At 40.5% G+C, this 20,895-nt stretch overlaps 1 protein-coding gene across 6 annotated transcripts in view; it reads left to right on the top strand.

Moving 5' to 3' along the window:
* Positions 1–20,895, top strand: part of LOC122561462 (protein DENND6B) — a 110,580-nt gene that overhangs the window by 74,014 nt on the left and 15,671 nt on the right. For all 6 annotated transcript variants that reach the window (XM_087999484.1, XM_087999481.1, XM_087999483.1 and 3 more), the window contains 4 exons: positions 3,832–3,896; positions 13,896–13,985; positions 17,238–17,291; positions 19,317–19,426. In XM_087999484.1, the coding sequence (XP_087855610.1) occupies positions 3,832–3,896; positions 13,896–13,985; positions 17,238–17,291; positions 19,317–19,426 (319 nt within the window). The remainder of the gene's footprint in view (positions 1–3,831; positions 3,897–13,895; positions 13,986–17,237; positions 17,292–19,316; positions 19,427–20,895) is intronic.

Here is a 20,895-nt window from a genome sequence, read left to right as displayed (position 1 = left end):
GATATTTTAGAATCTCATTCTCCAGTAACTTTAGTTGTCCACCACCGTTCACGACTGAATCTGGCAGGACTGTAGAGCATAGATCTGTTTGAATCGCTTATCTCAGTTTATCACTTGCTGCTCATGCTGTTCAGCATGCAAGTAGTCATGTTTTGTAGCCTCGGGTTAATTTTTAGGTATGCTGTTCCTGGCATGTTATTCTGCACTAATCATTGAACCAGGGTTTATCACTTGGCTTAAAAAAAAGAACTGGATGCTGTCAGTTAGAAACAAAAATAGAAATTGCTGGAGAAGCTCAGCAGGTCTGGCAGCATCTGTGGAGAGAAATCAAATTAGCGTTTTGGGTCAAGTGACCCTTTCTTTCTCCCTATCCAGCCTCTCCTTGTAACTCAAACCTTCCAGTCTTGATAACATTCTTTTCTGCACCCCTTCCAATTTAATAACATTCCTCTTGTAATAGGGCGACCAGAATTGTACGCAGTCCTCCAAATGTGGACTCTCCAAACTCTCAGCTCCTGTACCCAGTGAAGGTAGGGGTGCCAAACGGCGGCGGCTTCACCCTGTCTACCAGTGATGTTGTTTTCAAAGAACTAAGTACCTGCATCTCTCGGTCTCTCTGTTCAAAAACACTTCCCAGAGCTCTGCTATTAACTGTGCAAATCCTGTCTTGGTTCATCTTACCAACGTGCAACACCTCACATTTATCGGAATTAAACTCCATTTGCCATTTCTCAGGCCACTGACCCAATTGATCGAGATGGTGTTGTACTCTTTGACAGTCTTCTTAATTATCCACATTAGTGTCATTTGCAAATTTACTAACCATGCTGCTTTGTACTCTCATCCTAATCATTTACCTCAATGATGAACAACAGTAGACCCAGCATTGATCTTTGCGATACATTACTGGTCACAGGCCTCCAGTCTTTACTACCACACTCTGTTCTCTACCGTCAAGCTATATGCTGGGCCAGATTGCAGATTGTATTGGAGTATGATTCTACTACTGCAATGGCTTGCATTACTCCATAGATGTTCAGTCTTGATTTGCTAGACCTGTTCAAAGTCTGTCTCATTTAGCATGTTGTGCAACCCTATCATAATGATGTAAGGGCTGGACTTTGTCTCCATACACATTATGCAGTGGTTAAACTTACCAATGCTGTCATGGAAATATGCATCTACCACAGGCAGATTGATGAGAATGAGGTCAAGTATGGTTTTCCCTCTTGGTTCACTCACCACCTGCTGCAGATCCAGTCTATAGCATGTCTTTTTGGAGTCAACCACTCTCAGTAGCACTGCCACTAATCCATATGGTAGAAATTGAAATTCCCCACTGAGACTATATTCTATGCTCTTGACACCCTCACGGGAAGCTATGTAGTGATCAGCAGGAGATTTCATTGCCCATGTTTCACCCGATGTCATGAGACTTCATGGTGTCCAGAGTTGATGTTGAGGGCTCCCAGAGCAGCTCCCTCCCAACTGTGCCATCACCTCTGCTTGCCTGTCCTGCTGGTGGAACAGGATGGTGATGGTATCTAGAACATTGTCTATGAGGTATGATTTCATGAACATTCTCAGTTGTGAGATTGCTCTCCCAATTATTGCACAGGCTCCCAAATGTACACAAGGATACCTTTGCATGGTCAACAAGGCAGTTTTTTTCTCATGCCTGAACAGATAGATGCCAGTTGGCCTATCCAGTTTCATTTATATTTAGACACTTGGTTATGATTGTTCCTTGATGGGTTGCTCGGCAATTTCAGAGGACAGTTAAAACTCTACCAAATTGCCGTGGTCACATGTGAAGTCACATGTCGATCAGACCAGGTAAGGATGGGCTTTTCTGGCAATCAACAATGATGTTTCACGATCGTCATTAGACTCTTAATTCTAGATTTTTATTAAGAGTGGCTCATTTACGCTTGCCAGAAACAACATCTATTCATAGGCAAGGAACTGTTCTCTGAAGATAAGTCATACGTTAATTGCCAATTCAGATCCAAGCCAATTGATATGGCCTGCAGCTCCGTTCCCAAACAACCATTGCAATGAATTTTTCAAATAGACTGTCGATGTCAAGGCAGATGTTAATGGTGTAGTCTCGTAGTAAGATTGCAAAATTATTAATCAAGTGATCCAGGTAATTATCTGGGGATCACGGTTTGATTCCCGCTATGGGAGATGGTGGAATTCAAAATCAATAAAAATCTGGTAGTAAGATCTAACGATGACCATGGCACCACTGAAAATTGTCAGGAAAAACCTATCTCGTTCATTAATATCCTTTTAGGGAAGGAAACTGTCACCTTTACCTGGTCTGGCCTACACGTGACTTCAGACCCATAGCAATGACTTAATACTCTTAACTGTTCATAGGGCGATTAATCTAGCCAGTATCACCCGCAATCCTGTGAATGAATTTTTAAAAATTACAACTTGGTTGGCCCATTGGGATTTCGCAAGCTATCTCCTCTATTATCATGTGACTTCTTTTACACAGCCCATTACTAAAAGGACATTCCGTTAATATTTCAATTACCACAATGTTGGTATTTTCTTATCACTGATTTTATCATTGACATATTCTTCCCCATTGTCTATGAGAAATGTATCCTCCATGCCCAGTTTGGTCTGTATCCATTCCATCACATTTATCACTGACCTCTTTCATAACTTTAGTTTAGTTATCGTCCATTGCTTCAATATTTTTTTAATAGGATATTTTAACCTGTGAGAAGTTGAAGGGCAAACTACTGCTGTAGTTTTGAGAGAGTCATCTATTTTCATTTAAAAGTTTATCTGTTGGTCTCAATAACACTTGCTTAATATTTTGATTTTAGGTTCTTTTTAGAGGAATACAATAATGCTCAGGCTGTAAATCTGCTGACTTCCCAAAAACAATTGCTTTCTTCCATGTTGAATCTCATTGGGGTAGTGTGCTGGAAATCAAGTTCTGGATTAGTGGTGCTGGAAGAGCACAGCAATTCAGGCAGCCTCCGAGGACAGGCAAAATCGACGTTTCGGGCAAAAGCCCTTCATAATCAAGCCCTACTACTGTGGCTGACACAAAAATTAAAGACTTTGAAAAGTATGCAGGATTCCCTGATTTGCCTTTCTATTAGACCATGGTTTACAGTAAGTATAAGTCATGTTTCTGTACTTGACAAAAATTATGATTTATTACAGAAAAATAAATTCTTGCTGCGGGAAAACAGTTATGATCTGTTGACGTGAACTCTCCTAGTTCAAAATCTAGTCCTTTACAAATGTCCCCAACATACACACAGTTTAAAAGAAAAAAGTGTTATGGACAGAGGGAAAGACTTGGAAGGCAGTTCAATGGTTCCTGTCCATTGAGGTGACTCTTCTGGCTTTTTGAAACATGCTGCTCCTGATATTAATCTCCAAGTACTTTCTTTAGCATGCAAGAGGCGTAACAAAACTGGTTCACACTTTGATTTACTGGTTTTGTAAGAAAACCTCTTACAATAATTGCTAACAGGACATGAGGTGCTTTTTTGCTGCAAAGAAGGGAGCCAACTCTTTCTCTTTCAAAGGAGTTTTTAATCAAACATTCACGTGCCCAAGCTGTTCAGCTCCCCAAAAAGCTAGTTGCATAGTTGTTGAGAAGCAGAAGACCTTTATCATCACCAACTGGTCCATATTTCACAGAACAGTGTGCTACTTCCTGCTGGCCAATCTCCATTCACACACAGCAGCTTGCTCTATCTCATCTGTAATTAGACTTTGCTGATGGCTTCTCCCTCAAAGAAAATGAATAAAAATAATTTAAAACAAATTTTCTCTTTTTTTTCTCAATAGGTATCTACACGTCTTACAAAACATTTCTGCACAAAGACAAGGCATTTATTAAACGGCTTTTAAAGGTAAATCATAATTGTTTTAATTTGAGACCAAGTTAAGGATCTTGGCATATATCCTGGTTTGCTTCACTATCATCTCTCTAATCTAGAAAGTGCTGAGGTCGATGGTGTTCATCTAACTATGATATAGAATCATAAGACATAAGATAAAAGGAAGAGACACAGACACTGCAGTGAAAGTTTATTATTTTTGGGAATTTGGATTGTAAAGTAGAAGTAAGTAGGGTTTTAGTTTTCTGTGTTGTTCAAACAGAGTCACAAAAATATTTGGAACTGTGAGCTATAGACAGCCTTTACAAAAATAATGAATGTTAGAATAGAGTAATACTTCACTGGAATTGTATGTCTGTAAAGAATATTGCTAGGAAAAAAAAGTTGGTTTTATTTTTTATAAAATCTTTTCAAAATGTCTTGTTTGTAGTTTTGTTTTTTTTTTGTATAATAAACTTATGCTGATTTGTTAAAAGTAAAGTGACAGCCTCATGTTAATATGCTTAGTGACTGACGAAGTGGGAACCAAATCGGAAAAATCAAACTTAAGGTCTGTAAAGTCAGATATCACTCTGAAATCTGAACCAATAGCTTTCAATTTCTTCGAAAGAGTTGCTTAAACAACCTGTTATAAATTGTGATTTATTTTTCAGGTGCTTCATTATTGTTTGGCACATTCTGACAGTGAGGGCAAAGTTTACAAATATTTCTCTGCTATTTTTCACACCCACATGAAAATTTCCTTTTCTATCTCCTAGATCTGACTGTAATTTCTATTGCGTATAGAATATTTGTGGCACAACCTTTCTAGTCTGCTAATTCGCATGGCTCCTCTTTCTTTTTGTATTGTTTTGTAGTATTCACTTTAGAATTAACTCATAGTATTTTAAGCTACAGTTTAATTTTCTGTTCATCAAAGATAATTTAGCTTTTATGCAATTAATTTACTATTTATGCAAGTATGCTTCATTTCTACCTTGATCATTTCCTGTTTGAAAGTTTTCCTTTTTTAAGTGCACTGTCTAATTTTCTATCATTAGACAGAGGAATTAAATGCCATAAGAGAAGAGAGAATAGCTGTTCTTCCATGAAGGCAACTTTCAAACAGTGTGATGAAAGGTGTGTGATTTATATATATATTAATCACGTTTTTTGTTAGAATTGAGGTTTAATGACATATGGGCATTACTTTACTCTATTTTAGTTTAAAGTTGACCAGAACAGTTTTTCAGGAACCAGGATATTAAACCAATATGTATCAGACAGTAATCACTGAAAGTCTTCAGGACCTTTAATGGATATTTGTTTATATTGTGGGGTTATGATAGAGAAAAAGCATTGATGGACGTTGCTTACTTTTGGCTTTAAAATAAAGTTTTGATTTTAGCTTAGAATAAACCTAAACAGTGGAAAAGCTTTTGGGCAGTTCACAGGAGATCTGACTGAAGTTAGATGTAGGTATGGGCTTTCTTATAAAAAGGAGATTGTTCAGACAATAAAGAAATAAATTAACTCTGTATCGTTTATGAAAACTTTACAGATCAGGAGTGTTGGCTATGCAAAGCTGAGAAAGTCTGAGATCTCTACTGTGTGAGGATTCAAGGAAAAGGCTTCATAGTTCATAGGACAGGAACTGAGGAAAGAAAAGTTAAATTAATCTGTAGATTGGATGGGAAAGGATTGTTTTTTACTTAACTGTAAAGTAATGGTTTGTTTTGGGTCCACCTCTAAACAGAAGTCACTGAACCTCCTGAGATTTTCTATCAATTTGTTTGTTTCAGATTCCTAGCATCCACAATTCTTTTGTTATTTTCTCTGGTGTACTATGAGTAATTTTGGTAAGGAAAGACATTATTTGATTGGAAGCAATTGACAGAAGGTTCACTTCGATGATCCCTGTTATGGGATGATTGTCTTATGAGCAAACATTAAACAGGCTGGGACGCTACTCACAGGAATTTAGAAGAATGAGAGATACTGTTGTGGGTATAGCCTGTCAGGGTAAAGTAGTAGCAGAAGGCAGGTCATTAGCAGCACAACAAGCTCTGCTTTAAAGCAGGGTATAGCGAAGTTCAAGTGAGCAACTGTGACTGGAAACTCTCCAATCTAAGCTGCAGCTGCAAGCAAGATTCCAAGATGGTGTTTTGCCTCCCAAGTGCCAAGGTCAATTATGTCTCGGACGAGTTACAGCAAATTCTCAGAGGAGAGTGAGCAGCTGGAGGTCATTGTACAGAATGGTACCAATGATATAGGTCGGAAAAGGGATGTGGTCTTGATGAGTAAATATAGGGAGTTAGACAGGAGGTTAAAAAGTAGGACCTCCGGGGTAGTAATCTCTGGATTACTCCCAGGTCAAGTGAGAGAATGAAAAGGAGAATTGGGCATATTAATGCGTGGCTAAGGAGCCGCTGCAGGGGCAGGGATTCGGATTTTTGGATCATTGGGATTTCCTCTGGGGACCAGTACAAGATGGAAATGTTGTACCTGAACTACAGGGGTCCAATATCCTGGCAGAGAGATTGGCTGGAGCTTACTCGGGAAGGTTTAAATTAGTCTGGCAGCTGGGTGGGCCCTCAGCAGTCGTGAGACAAGAGAAATGTTGAGACTGGTACAGATGTTAAAGAGACCAAGTTAAATAGACAAGATAGACAAGAGCATGGCAGGGAAGGAGAGAAGAGTGATGAATTAAAATGCATTTAGTTCAATGCAAGAGGCCTAACAGGAAAGGCAGATGAACGCAGGGTGTGGATGGGAACATGAGACTGGGATATCATAGCTATTTCAGAAACATGGCTGAGGGGGATCAGGACGAGCAGCTCCATGATCTGGGGTACAGTTGATAGAGGCAGGATAGAACGGGAGGCACTACGAAAAAAATCACAGCAGTACTTAGAGGATATTCCTGGGAGATTGTCCAGTGAAACAATATGTGCAGAATTCAGATATAAGAAAGAGGTTTTCACTTTGAAATTGTAATGTAGGTTTCCCCCAGTCATCAGCGGAAAATCGGGGAGCAAATCCATAAGGAGATCACATCTGTAAGAATACTGGGTTGTAATAGTAGGGGGTTTTAACTTTGCAGACATAAACTGGGACTAAAATAGTGTTAAGGGTTTGGGTGCAAAGGAGTTTAAGTGTGTTCAAGGAAACTTTCTCAATCAATACGTAGATGCTCTGACTAGAGAAGTGGCAAAACCCAACCGCCTTTTGGGGAATAAGGCAGGGCAAGTGACTGAGGTGTTAGTGGGAGAGTACTTTGGGACCAGTGACGATAATTCTATTGGTTTTTAAATAGTTAAGAAGAATAGACCTGGTGCTCAAGTTAAATTTCTAAATTGGGGCAAGGCCAATTGTTGATGGTATTATATAGGAACTTTCAAAAGTTGATTGAGGGAGGTTGTTCACAGGTCAAGGGATGTCTGGTAAGTAGGACACTTTCAAAAGTGAGTTAACGGGAATTTCGTTGCCTGCATGTTCCTGTTAGTGTGAAGGGCAAGGCTGGCAGGCGTAGGGAACACTGGATGACCAGCGATATTGAGGTTCTGGTCAAAAAAAAAGGAGACACATGTCAGGTATAGATAAGCTAGGACCAAGTGAATCCCTTGGAGTACAATCCCAGAATGTACATGTATTTGGAAAGGCAAGGACTGATTAGGGATAGTCTTTGTGCGTGAGAAATCATGTCTCACAAACTTGATTGAGTTTTTTGAGGAAGTAACAAAGAGGATTGATGAGGGCAGAGCGGTAAATGTAATCCATGTGGACTTCAGTAAGGTGTTCGACAAGGTTCCCCATGGGAGACTGGTTAGCAAGGTTAGATCTCACGGAATACAGGGAGAACTAGCCATTTGGATACAGAACTGGCTCGAAGGTAGAAGACAGAGGGTGGTGGTGGAGCGTTGTTTTTCAGACCGGAGGCCTGCGACCAGTGGAGTGCCACAAGGATTGGTGCTGGGTCCTCTACTTTTTGTCATTTACATAAATGATTTGGATGCGAACATAAGAGGTACAGTTAGTAAGTTTGCAGATGACACCAAAATTGGAGGTGTAGTGGACAGCGAAGAGGGTTACCTCAGATTACAACAGGATCTTGACCAGATGGGCAAATGGGCTGAGAAGTGACAGATGGAGTTTAATTCAGATAAATGCGAGGTGCTGCATTTTGGGAAAGCAAATCTTAGCAGGACTTATACCCTTAATGGTAAGGTCCTAGGGAGTGTTGCTGAACAAAGAGACCTTGGAGTGCAGGTTCATAGCCTCTTGAAAGTGGAGTCGCAGGTAAATAGGATAGTGAAGAAGGTGCTTGGTATGTTTTCCTTTATTGGTCAGAGTATTGAGTATAGGAGTTGGGAGGTCATGTTGCGGCTGTACAGGACATTGGTAAGGCCGCTGTTGGAATATTGCGTGCAATTCTGGTCTCCTTCCTATCAGAAAGATGCTGTGAAATGTGAAAGAATTCAGAAAAGATTTACAAGGATGTTGCCAAGGTTGGAGGATATGAAGGGCATGAATAGGGTAAATAAGCAAAGTCTTTTCCCTGGGGTTGGGGAGTCCAGAACTAGAGGGCATAGGTTTTGGGTGAGAGGGGAAATGTATAAAAGAGACCTACAGGGCAACTTTTTCACACACAGGATGGTACATGTATGGAATGAGCTGCCAGAGAACTTGGTGGAGGCTAGTAACATTTAAATTGCAACATTTAAAAGGCATCTGGATGGGTAAATGAATAGGAAGGGTTTGGAGGGATATGGGCCGGGTGCTGGCAGGTGGGACTAGATTGGATTGGGATATCTGGTCGGCATGGACGGATTCGACCGAAGGGTCTGCTTCCATGCTGTACATCTCTATGACTATGACTCTATGACTCTGAGTAAGAGGTGTAAGAGTACACTTTAGGGAGAAATCTGGAGGGCAAAAAGAGAACATTAGGTAGCTTTGGCAGACAGGGTAGTGGACAATCCAAAGAGATTCTACAAATATATTAAGGACAAAGGAGTAACTAGGGAAAGAATAGAGCCACTAAAAGATCAACAAGGCTGTCTAGGTATGGAACCACACAAGATGGATGAGATTCAAAACAAATATTTTGTGTCAGTATTTACTGTGGAAAAAAAAATGGAAGCTAGGTAACTTGGAAATAAATAGTGATATTTTGAAAAGATTTTCTGCATTACAGAGAGGTGGTGTTGGAAGTCTTAAAACACCTAAAAATGGATTAATCACTGGGACCCGATCAAGTGTATCCCAGAACATTATGGGAAGCTAAAGAAGAACTTGTGGGGCCCCGAGCAGAGACATTGCTATCATTGACAGCCATGGGTTTGGTGCTGGAAAACTGGAGGGTGGAAAATATTGTGCCATTATTTTAGAGAGGCTGCAAGGAAACACCAGGGAAGTACAGATTTGTGGGCCTAACATTAGTGGTTGGTAAGTTGTTGGAGGGGATTCTGAGAGATAGGATCTATATGCATTTGGAAAGGCAAGGACTGATAGGGATAGTCAGCATGGCTTTATGCATGGGAAGTTGTTTTATAATTTTGAGTATTCTGAAGAGATGACCAAGAAGATAGATGAAGGCAGAGCAGTAAATGTTGTCTACATGAACTTTAGCAATGGCTTTGACAAGGTTTTGCATGGTAGGCTGGTTAGTAAGGTTAGATCACATGGGATCCAGGGTGAGCCAGCCAGTTGGATACAAACTTGGCTTGACAATAAGAGACAAAAGGTTATTGTTCAGACTGGAGGCCTGTGACCAGCAGTGGATGGAGGGTTTGCAATCAGTAATATTCTGATTTTTAAGTGGTTTGAATCACCACTGGATCCCTTGTTCTGAACACTGGACTTATTTTGGCAATGTGAAATGAAGGAGGCAGCCAACAAGTATTTCAGGGCAAAAGGATCTCTGCATTTATTTAAATACAAACAAAAAAGGTAAGTATAATACAAGAAATGTGGGTAAATGGAATATAACCAGGAAATTGACATAATCGACTGACACTTTGATCTTTTAATAGTATAGTATAAATTCTATGGCTTATGATCCTGTCCCACTAGCTACCTTATGAAGGAGCAGTGCTCCGAAAATTTGTATTTCCAAATAAACCTGTTGGACTATAACCTAGTGTTGTGATTTTTAACAGTACAGAGAACAGTAATATATAAATACACTATTAGCTAGATTAAACACAATTAGAACCTAGAACCAACGATTGGCAGTAATTTTGAGCTTTCAGCTTTTCTGTTTGGCCTCTATTGTTCTTGGTTGTGAAGCTGCTCGTTGGGGATGGAAGCCTGTGGAGAAGCTGTTTGTGCAGCAGCTTGTTGGTGAAGAAAGGGCTCCCCCCTTGTGAAACCAGGCTGTGGTTTTCCTCAAGCTCTTGATTTTCCCTTCTGAAGTTATTAGGCTTTCTGATGGTTAGAGTATGTGCGAATTGATTTTGATTGAGGTTGAATGTCCAGTATCTCTGTAGGCCCCACACTGCATTGGGGAGCCCGAAGTGTAACAGTTAGTTTCAGTTGATTTGCCCTTTTTAGAGAGTAGGTGCAAATTGGAATTCTAGGTTGAACAATGGTTCCAGACAGCTTTCTCAGTTCTGTGAATTGTCACAGAGCATTAGAGATGTACAGCATGCACACAGACCCTTTGGTCCAATTTGTCCATGCTAACCAGACATCCTAAATTAATCTAGTCTAATTTGACAGCATTTTGCCCATATCCTCTAAACCCTTCCTATTCATGTACCCATCCAGATGCCTTTTAAATATTGTAATTGTAGCAGTCTCCACCACTTTCTCTGGAAGCTCATTCTATGCACACACCACTCTCTGCATGAAAATGTTGCCCGTTAGGTCCCTTTTTAAATCTTTCCCCTCTCACCTTAAACCTATGCTCTCTAGTTTTGGACACTGCTACCTTGGGGAGTAGTGCTTGGCTATTCACTCACTCTATGCCGTTCATGATTTTATAAACCTCAACGAGGTCACCACTCAGCCTCTGATACTCCAGGGAAAAAAGCCCTAGCCAATTCAACCTCTCCCTCTGGTTCAAACCCTCCAACCCTAGCAAATTCCTTGTAAATCTTTTCTGAACCCTTTCAAGTTTCACAACATCCTTCCTATAGCAGGAAGACCAGAACTGAATGCAGTATTCCAAAAGTGGTCTAATCTGTGTCCTGTACAGCCTCAACATGACCTCCCAACCCCTATACTCAATGCTCTGACCAATAAAGGAAAGCATACCATATACCTTTTTTACTATCCCATCTACCTGGGACTCTACTTTGAAGGAACTATGAATCTGCACCCCAAGGTCTCTTTGTTCAGCAACACTCCCCAGGGCCTTGCCATTAAGTGTAAAAACCCTATCCTGATTTGCTTTTTCCAAATGCAGCATGTCCCAATTGTCCAAATTAAACTCCATTTGCCACTCCTCGGCCCATTGGCCCATCTGATTAAGATCCCACTGTATTCTGAGGTAACTTCCTTTGCTGTCATCTAAACCTCCCGATTTTTGCAAACTTACTACAACTTACAGCAAACGTGCTAACTATACTTCCTATGTTCACATCCAAAACATTTATTTCAATGACGAAAAACAGCGGACCCAGCACCGAACCTTGTGGCACACCGCTGGTCACAGGCCTTCAGTCTGAAAAGCAACCCTCCACTAACCTCTGTCTCCTACCTTCAAGCCAATTCTGCATCCTAATAGCTAGTTCTCTCTTTATTCCATATGATCTCACCTTGCTAACCAGTCTACCATGTGGAACCATGTCAAACACCTTATCGAAGTCCATACAGATCATGCCCACCACTCTATATTCTCCACAAAACTCATTCCAGCTTCCATTTACCTTTTGAAAGTTTTGAAAGGTCTAGGGTTTTGTCCAGAATTTTAGATAAAGGAGATTTTTGATCGATTGGTGCAGGATCCACTGCTGTTTGTCATTACATAAATGATTTTGATGAGAATATAGGAGGCATGGTTAAGTAACTTTGTGGATGACACCAAAATTGGTGGTATAGTGAAGAAGGCTTTCTGAAAGTGTAATGGGACTTTGATCAACTGGGCTAGTGGGCTGAGGAATGGCAGATGGAGTTTAATGCAGATAAATGTGAAGATTTGCATTTTGGTAAGACAAACCAGGTCACTACTTGCACAGTTAATGGTAGGGCCCTGGGGAATTGTTGTCGAACAGATTTCAGGATGCAGGTACATAATTCCTTGAAAGTCATGTCACAGGTAGACAAGGTGGTTAATAAGGTGTTTAGCTATCATTGGTCAGAGGATTTAGTACAGGAATGTAATGTTATGACTGTAAAACATTGGTAAGGCCACGTTTGGAGTACTGCGTATAATTCTGGTCACCCTGCTATAGGAAGAATGTTGTTATTAAATTGGAAACGGTGCAGAAAAGAATTACAAGAATATTGCCGAGACTGGAAGGGTTGCGTCACAAAGAGAGACTAAATTGGCTGGGACTTTTTTTCCTTGGAGTGTAGGAGACTAAGGGAGTGACCCTTATAGAGGTTGTAAAATCATGAGAGCATAGATTAGGTAAATAGCCAAGGTCTTTTCCTAGGGTAGGGGAGTCCAAAACTCGAAGGCATAGGTTAAGATGAGAGGGGAAAGATTTAAAAGGTACCTGAGGGCCAACATTTTCAAGTAAAGTGGGTGGGATGTATGTGGAACTAGCTGCCAGATGAAGTAGTAGAAGTGGGTATAATTACACCATTTTAAAATACATTTAGACAGGTACATGATAGGAAAAGTTTTGGTGGGATATGGGCCAAACGCAGGCAAAATGGGACTAGTTCGATTTCAGAATCCTGGTTGGTATGGACGAGTTGTGTCGAAGGGCCTATTTCCGTATTATGTGACTCTGATTTTACCTCATTGAAACACGTAGGATTCTTAAAGGGCTTGACAGGGTAAATACTGAGAGGATATTCCCCTCTTTGGAGAGTCCAGAACAAGAGTCTCAGAAGAAGGGGACACCAATGTAATACTGAGATGAGGAGTAATTTCTATTGATTGTTAAGAGTCCTCGGAACTCCTTGCCTCAGAGAGCCTGGGGCAGAATATTGTGTGTATTTAAGATGTAGGTAGATTCTTGATCAGTGGAGGAATTAAGAGTTATGGGGAAAGGGCAGGCTGTGAGGCATGTTGCATCAGCCATGATCCTATTGAATGGTGAGCCGGCTCAGGGCTGAAATGATGTTCTCCTGTACATATTTCTTATGGCCCTATCTTCTCCAATACTAAAATTACTATTACTGTAGACTATTTTTAGATGGCCAGCATCATCCTTTATTTTGAGCGTCATTCGTTTTTTTCCCTAATTTGTCTCTACATATTTATATACGTCCTTGTTTTTGCTATGTACCACAGCTTATGAAAGCCTACTTCCAAGTAGAGTAACCATGTTTTGTATTAAGGTGAAAAATGAGAATAGGAATATGAGGTTTTTAAAAAGACAATGCAAGCAAGATTTTAGTAAATGACAGGCTAATTAAAATTGTAGTTTTCAGAGGAAGACAATGCAGTAGTACACTAGAGCCTAGAAGTAGGGCATCAAGAAAGCAGGTGCATTCAATTTATGGATACAGCCTGCTGTGGTTCAGAAAATGGTTCACCATTTTGTTAAAAGAATTGAAGAATTGAGCATTAAATGTTGACCTCACCAGAGATGCCCATATCCAATTAACACTAAAAGGCTGTGGAAAGAATGCAGTGATGATTAACCAGGATTGAGAGATTTTGATTATTTGGAGAGATGAGAGAAGCTAAGATTGTTCTTGCAGCAAATTTCTAATGGGTAATTTCATAATATGTTGAAAATAATGAAAAGTTATTATGGATTAAATAAGGAAAAGCCTTTCGCAGGTAGTAGTTTTTCCCAAATTGTAGTCTTCACAGTTACAAAGCATTCAAAAAGTATTGCCTAACATTTTTAATCAGAAGAATGTTCTATCTATCAACTAAATTTTGTTGTACTCAATTAATTAAAGGGTATTCAAAGGAAACGTCCACCAGAAGTGCAGAGTGTCATTGTTCGTCGCCACTTACTGGAACTAACTCAAAGTTTCATTATTCCCCTGGTGAGCAATTTTTTCCTCTTTGAGGTGGACAGGGAAAAGTTATTGGGATTTATTCAAGTCTTTTAACTGTGTTTTCTAAATTTGGGGTTCCAAATGTACTGTTCATAGCCTAACAAGAATGGGCTTAAAATTACAGAACCAAGATATGCCAATCCTAGTAATCTGGAATAAAAAGAGAAAATGCTGAAAATAGTCAGCCAGTTTAGCAGCATTCCGAAGAGCAAAGCAGAGTTAATGTTTCATGTCACTTACCCCTCGTTAGAAACTGGAAGTACTTGGAGATATATTAACTTTTAAGCAAGGCAGAAAAAGAGACAGATGTTGGGACAAAGATTAAAAAGGAAGTCTATGATGGATGTAGGTTTGCTCGCTGAGCTGGAAGGTTCGTTTTCAGACATTTTGTCACCATACTAGGTAACATCATCAGTGAGCCTCCAGATGAAGCACTGGTGGTGTAACCCAATTTCTATTTGTGTTTGGATTTCCTTGGGTTGGTGATGTATTTTCCTGTGGTGATGTCATTTCCTGTTCTTTTTCTCAGGGGGTGGTAAATAGGATCCAAGTCGATGTGTTTGTTGATCGAGTTCCAGTTGGAATGCCATGCTTCTAGTAATTCTCGTGAGTGTCTCTGTTTGGCTTGTCCTAGGATGGATTTGTTGTCCCAGTCAAAGTGGTATCCTTCCTCATCTGTATGTATGGATACCAGTGACAGTGAGTCATGTCTTTTTGTGGCTAGTTGATGTTCATGTATCCTGATGGCTAGTTTTCTGCCTGTTTATCCAATGTAGTGTTTATTACAGTTCCTGCAAGGTATTTTGTCAATTACATTAGTTTTGCTTGTTGTCTGTATAGGGTCTGTACCCAAACAAGCAGACAAAAAATGTCCAGAAGCCCCAGCCACTCATCCCGACATAAGAGATATCGCAGAAATGACTGCCAGACTACTCAGACCCCTTAATATCATGGTAGCCTACAAATCCCCCAACACACTAAAACAGCAGCTGAGGAACTTCAAAGACCCGACTGGACAAACAGCAGAAAACTAGCCACCAGGGTACTTGAACGTCAAGTAGCCACAAAAAGACATGACCCACTCTCACTAGTATCCATACATACAGATGAGGAAGGGGACACCACTTCAACTGGGACAACAAATCCATCCTAGGACAAGCCAAACCGAGACATGCACGAGAATTCCTAGAAGCATGGCATTCCAACCGGAACTCTATCAACAAACACATCGACTTGGGCTCCATTTACCACCTCTGAGAAAAAGTACAGGAACTGACATCACTATAGGAAATGACGTCACCACAGGAAAATACATCACCAACCCAAGGAAACGCAAACACAAATAGAAAGCAGGCTACACCACCAGTGCTTCATCAGAGGCTCACTGATGATGTTACGTAGCATAGTGAAGAAATGTCTGAAAACGAACCTTGCAGCTCAGCGAGAAAAACTACATCCAGAATCTCAACCTGAGCTACAAATCTTTTCAAAGCTCGCAAAGTCTATGATATGAGGGAAGATATTTATACCCCAGCATAGTGCATGTATTTGTTTCTTTTGCTCATCCTATCATTTTTGCATTGTGCTATCAATCCCTTCAATCATTTGATCACTCCTATCTTTCGACCTGTCACATACTTTCCATTTTGTTCTTTCTTCCCAAACTATCCCCCAACCTCTACATAACCCCATGTCCTTTTGTTGACTTGTTTAAAAATTTTGTGTCTCCAACTAAACTCCAGGCACGCCATTATTGAACTGGAATGTTATCTGTTCCCTTTTCACAAATGCTGATTAATTTCTATCATTTCCTGTTTTATATTAATAACGTGCGTGCAGGCATGTATAATGACATCGTTAATCTTTTCTCCCAACTCCACAGTGTTTTTCCTTCCATAAGAAATAGGATCAGGAGGAGACAATTCAGCCCCTCAAGCATGCTCCACCATTCAGTATGATCATTGCTGATCTGACCTTGATCACAATGCTACTCCACTCCCCATAACCCTTTGATTCATTACCAATTAAAAATCTATCTCACTCCTCAAATTTGCTCAATGTCCCAACATTCACCACACTCTGGATTAGTGAATTCCACTTATTCATGACCCTCTGGAGAGTTAATTCCTCATGTTTGATTTAAATTTGCTACCCCTTAATTGTAAAATTGACCTCTCTTTTGAGATGTTTTCCTTTGTGGAACAATCCTCCCCCTTTTTTGTCAATCTCCTTTAACATCTTACATACCTGAATTTGATCTCCTCTTGTTGTTCTAAACTCCAGACAGTATAGGCTCAAACTGCTCATTGTTGCTGCTTGTTACAAATCCATTACCTATCGTGTCAATCTGGTGAACCTCATTTGAATTGCCGGCAATGCAGCTGCATCCCTTCACAAGAGAGGGGATCAAAATTGTAAGGACCACTCCAGGTGTAGTATCACTAATGTTTTGTACATTTGCAACAGCACTTCCCTACTTTTACACTCTATTCCTTTAGTAATAAAGGCCAAAGTACCATTTGCCTTGCTTATTACTATACCTGCATACTAGTTTTCTACGGTTCATGCACGGGTTCACCCAGATCCCTTTGCACTAAGGCACTCTGAAGTTTCTCTCCATTCAGATAATAAATTGCCTTTCTATTCTTCAGACCAAAATGGATACCCTCACACTTTTACCAACATTAAAGTCCATTCATCTAACTTATCCTTATCCATTTGTAACTTTTGTTATTTCTTCATTGCATTGTACCTACCCATCAATTTTGTCATCTACAAATTGGCTGTAGTGCCTTCTGTCCCTGCATTAAAGTTGTTATTTAGATTGTAAACAGATGGGGCCAAGGACTGAACTCTGCATACCACCAGGTGCATTTTGCCAACTAGAAAAAGACTCGTTTTCTTTTTGTTAGCAAATTCTCTATCCAAGCTAATAAATTACCCCGACCCCATGTGGTCCTATCTTGTATATTAACCTTTTATGTGGTACCTTATCAAATGCCTTCTGGAAGTCCAGATATATTAAATCTACACCATTGTCAACTTTGTAACAATGTTTCCACAGTTCCAAGAGTACCCTGGGTGTCAGCACAGCCCATAGCACATTACATTGGAACCTTTTATGATGTGATCATTAGTTTACCACTTTTTTAAACTATCTGAAAACTTTTGAAGCAGATTTTATGTTAGCAGTGTAGGAAATGGCTTAACCTATACAATATTGCTTTTCTTTTGCCTCAGGAGAGATATGTTGCTAGTCTGATGCCACTTCAGAGAACCATCACTGCATGGAAGGTAAAACTGAGTACTGCTAATGCATTCTGCTTCACGTTCCATTTATTGACTGGTAATCTATCAGCCTGCATTTATTTGCAATGCCAAATTGGCTTGGAGACTGTGCTGGTGAGCCACCTTCTTGACCTGCTGTAGACCATTTACTGTCAGGTAGAGAGTTCCAGGATTTTGACTGAAAAACATAGAAATTCTTGCTGTCCATTTTTATACTACCAGGACTTAAACATTTTAGAAAGTAAGTGAAGTGAGTGTTCATTCTCTAGAGAGTGAGAATAGGGAGTTAGTTGTTGTTACTGAGGAAATGGCAGATGTAGTGAGCATATACTTTGATTCTGATGTTACAGAGAATACAAAAAAAATTCCAGAAGTAGGAATAAATCAGGAGGCTGAAGGCAGAGAGAAACTTGGTGAAATTACAGTCATTAGGGAAGTGATAAGAAGTAAACTGATGGAGCTTCTGAACCTGGAGCAAAAGCATTCAGCTACATTTACAAATGACGCAAGATAGCTCCGAAAGTATGGTGTGATGAAGGCATAATCTGTATCTGCCTGCAAGTTCAATATTTTGAGTAAGTGATCTAGACTTTGATAAATGGAGTATAATGTGGGAAAACCAGTGTATTACTTAGATGGTGAAAGACTATAGAATTCTGAGTTGCAAAGGAATTTGGGGGTGTTTGGGTGCAAAAGTCACAAAAGGTAAATAGGCGGGTACAGCATGTAATCAAGAAGGGTAGTGAGATGCTATTCTTTAGTATTGGAGAAACTGAACATGAAAGTAAGGATCTTATGTTTGAGTTATACAGGGCTATAGTATAACCACGACTGCATGTGTGCAGTTTTGCTCGTCTTCTTTAAAGAAGGATGCATTGGAGGTAGTTCAGGGGAGGTTGCAACTACCTGGAATGCATTACCTGTTATGAAGGCAGAGCGAATACTTTGGCCTTGTTTCCAGTGGAGTTTACAAATGTGAAGGGTCACTTGATTTGATTAGCCGAACTGGAAAGGATGTTTCTTTGTGTGGATTAGTGCAGAACTAGGGGCCACTGTTTTAAAATCAGGGGTTATCCTTTCCAGAACAAATAAGTTTTTTTTTCTCTTCAAGGGTTGTGAGACTTTGGGCCACTGCCTTAGAAAGAGATGGAGGTGGGGTCATTGAATATCTTTAAGACAGAGGTACATCAATTCTTGTTAGGTGGTGGAATCCAAGGTTATTGGAGGTAGATAGGAATGTGGAATTAGAAATGCAAACAGATCAGTGATGATCAACCACCCCTCTCCCCCCACTCTCGCATGTGTTCACTCTTTCTCTCTTCCCCTCATGCAGACTGTATCACTCTTGTTTGTTTGTGTACTTCTTCTCCACCTCACCCCATCCCCACCCAAACCTCCATACATTGTCTCTCCCACTATGCCCCCTCTTTTGCACACTGTCTCTCCAATGCATCCTGATCGCTTTGTTTTGTTCTTCGGATGGCAGTGCCATTGTAAAGATCAACACATAATGCACGTCCCTACTGTTGACAATCTTCTATGTTAAACTTAATCAAAATCCTTTGGGAAATCCATACAAATAACGTCTGTAGATAATCCCATACCTATGTTAGCTATCCCCCCAAAGTATTTAGTCAGGTTTATTAGGCATGATTGACCCTTTTTACAATGTATTCTGGCTGTTACTGGTCAGCTCACATTTTCTCCAGATGCTCAGCCACTCTCTTCCTAATGCAATGTTTAAAAAATGGCACTGTTGCAGCCAGCATGTGAGAGATGGGTATTGATTCATTCAGTTGTGTTTTGAGAATTTGCTACTGCATCTGTTGTTCTTCACTTAGTGGATTGAGATGAAAGTTGAAAGGTTAGTGTCCTCTAGTGAAGAAACATATGGAAAAGTCATAGACTGTTCCCATTGGGAGACTGTACTTGTGATTTGGGAATAGTTAATAAGATTCGCCAAGAGTTCAGAAAACCTTTGCATGCATTGTAGGAAGAGAATTCCTTATTCTCATTACCTTCTTCTGACAGAACCCACCACAGATCCACCCATTTATCAAAGAAGACTTCATGAAGACACTGGAATATGCTGGACCGCAACTGACCTCTGTGCAAAAAGGAGATTGGGAAGGATTATACAGGTATAGTATGTCATTATATTTATTTGAAAGTCTGACCATAAGTGAGTGTGATGGAGCTATCAAATATTGAAGCCTTTTTATTTTGGTCTGGAGGAATCACCTTTGATTTGAAAGCCAGTGACACAGATGAAAACCATTCATGTGTGTTGTTTGTCAGAAACTCTTAACTGGAAGCAGAGATGGTTGGGGCCCATAACTGCCAGCATCAGCTAGGGATGCCAATTTCCTGAGAGCGTTCCTACTGTTGACTCTTTTGGTGAAAGCAGATTCAGGGCCAAAAGGGCTACCAATGACCCATGAGACAGGCAATCAATTAGACTTATTAAGGTTCTTGCTGAGCACACTGAAAGGTGGCCAACTACGATTTTCCAGACAATCTTCAGTTTCCTAATGAAAAGTATGGGGAGTTTACAGCTTAATGCTTGGACATGAACACACAGAGGCCAGCATTCCTGGCAGGCATTGAGGCGCTCCCTGTCTGGATCCTGATGCAACAGAAGGCCTCCCTGTGATGTAATTTATCACACATATATGCGAGCACGTGCAAACACGCATTCCCCCTGCTGTCTCCATGCCAATTAACGGGGTTCCCTCCATGAGAATCCCAGGTCAGTGACCTTTCCCTCCAGTGACCTGGTGAGTTCAGGACTCCGAAGCAGTCTCAGTTCTTGTTTTGTGTCCCCAGTCTGAAAATCCAGCCGCCTTTATAGCTCCTGATCCCAACCCATTTCCTGAGTGCTATTTGAAGTTCAACAAACTCTGCATAACATTGGTGTTCTGCTCTGCTTCGCATGGATTAGAAATCCCACTTAATTCTCAACTCCATCAAACTACTTCTACCTCTGCAACTTTGCTCTCAATTATTCCTACTGCTGCTGAACCCATAATCCACATTTTTATCTCTGGCCTTAGGTTGTAAATGGCATCCTAAGCCCCATCTTGCACCAACTTCAAATCAGTTGGAACTAAGCAACAAGTAATTTATCTCTTAAAATATTACCTTCATCCCCTATAATTGCCAGCTCATACTTCAGCAAAAATTCAAAATTTGAACCTTGTATTTTGTTCCTCAAACGGCTGGATATTCCAAGCATCAGAGATGGAAATGTGTTGCTGGAAAAGCGCAGCAGGTCAGGCAGCATCTAGGGAACAGGAGAATCGACGTTTCGGGCATTAACCCTTCTTCAGGAATGAGGAAAGTTAGTCCAGCAGGCTAAGATGAAAGATAGGGAGGAGGGACTTGGGGGAGGGGCGTCGGAAATGTGATAGGTGGAAAGAGGTCAAGGTGAGGGTGATAGGTCAGACTGGGGTGGGGGCGGAGAGGTCGGGAAGAAGATTGCAGGTTAGGAAGGCGGTGCTGAATTTGATAGATTTGACTGAGACAGGCTGGGGGGAGGGGAAATGAGGAAACTGGTGAAATCCGAGTTCATCCCTTGTGGTTGGAGGGTTCCTAGCCGGAAGATGAGGCG

Source organism: Chiloscyllium plagiosum, unplaced genomic scaffold (assembly GCF_037043375.1).
Source record: "Chiloscyllium plagiosum isolate Xiang-an unplaced genomic scaffold, Cpla_swu_hap1 HiC_scaffold_23, whole genome shotgun sequence".
Taxonomy (NCBI): domain Eukaryota; kingdom Metazoa; phylum Chordata; class Chondrichthyes; order Orectolobiformes; family Hemiscylliidae; genus Chiloscyllium; species Chiloscyllium plagiosum.
The sequence above is the reverse complement of the archived record's forward strand: the minus strand, read 5'-3'. Positions and strand labels throughout refer to the sequence as shown.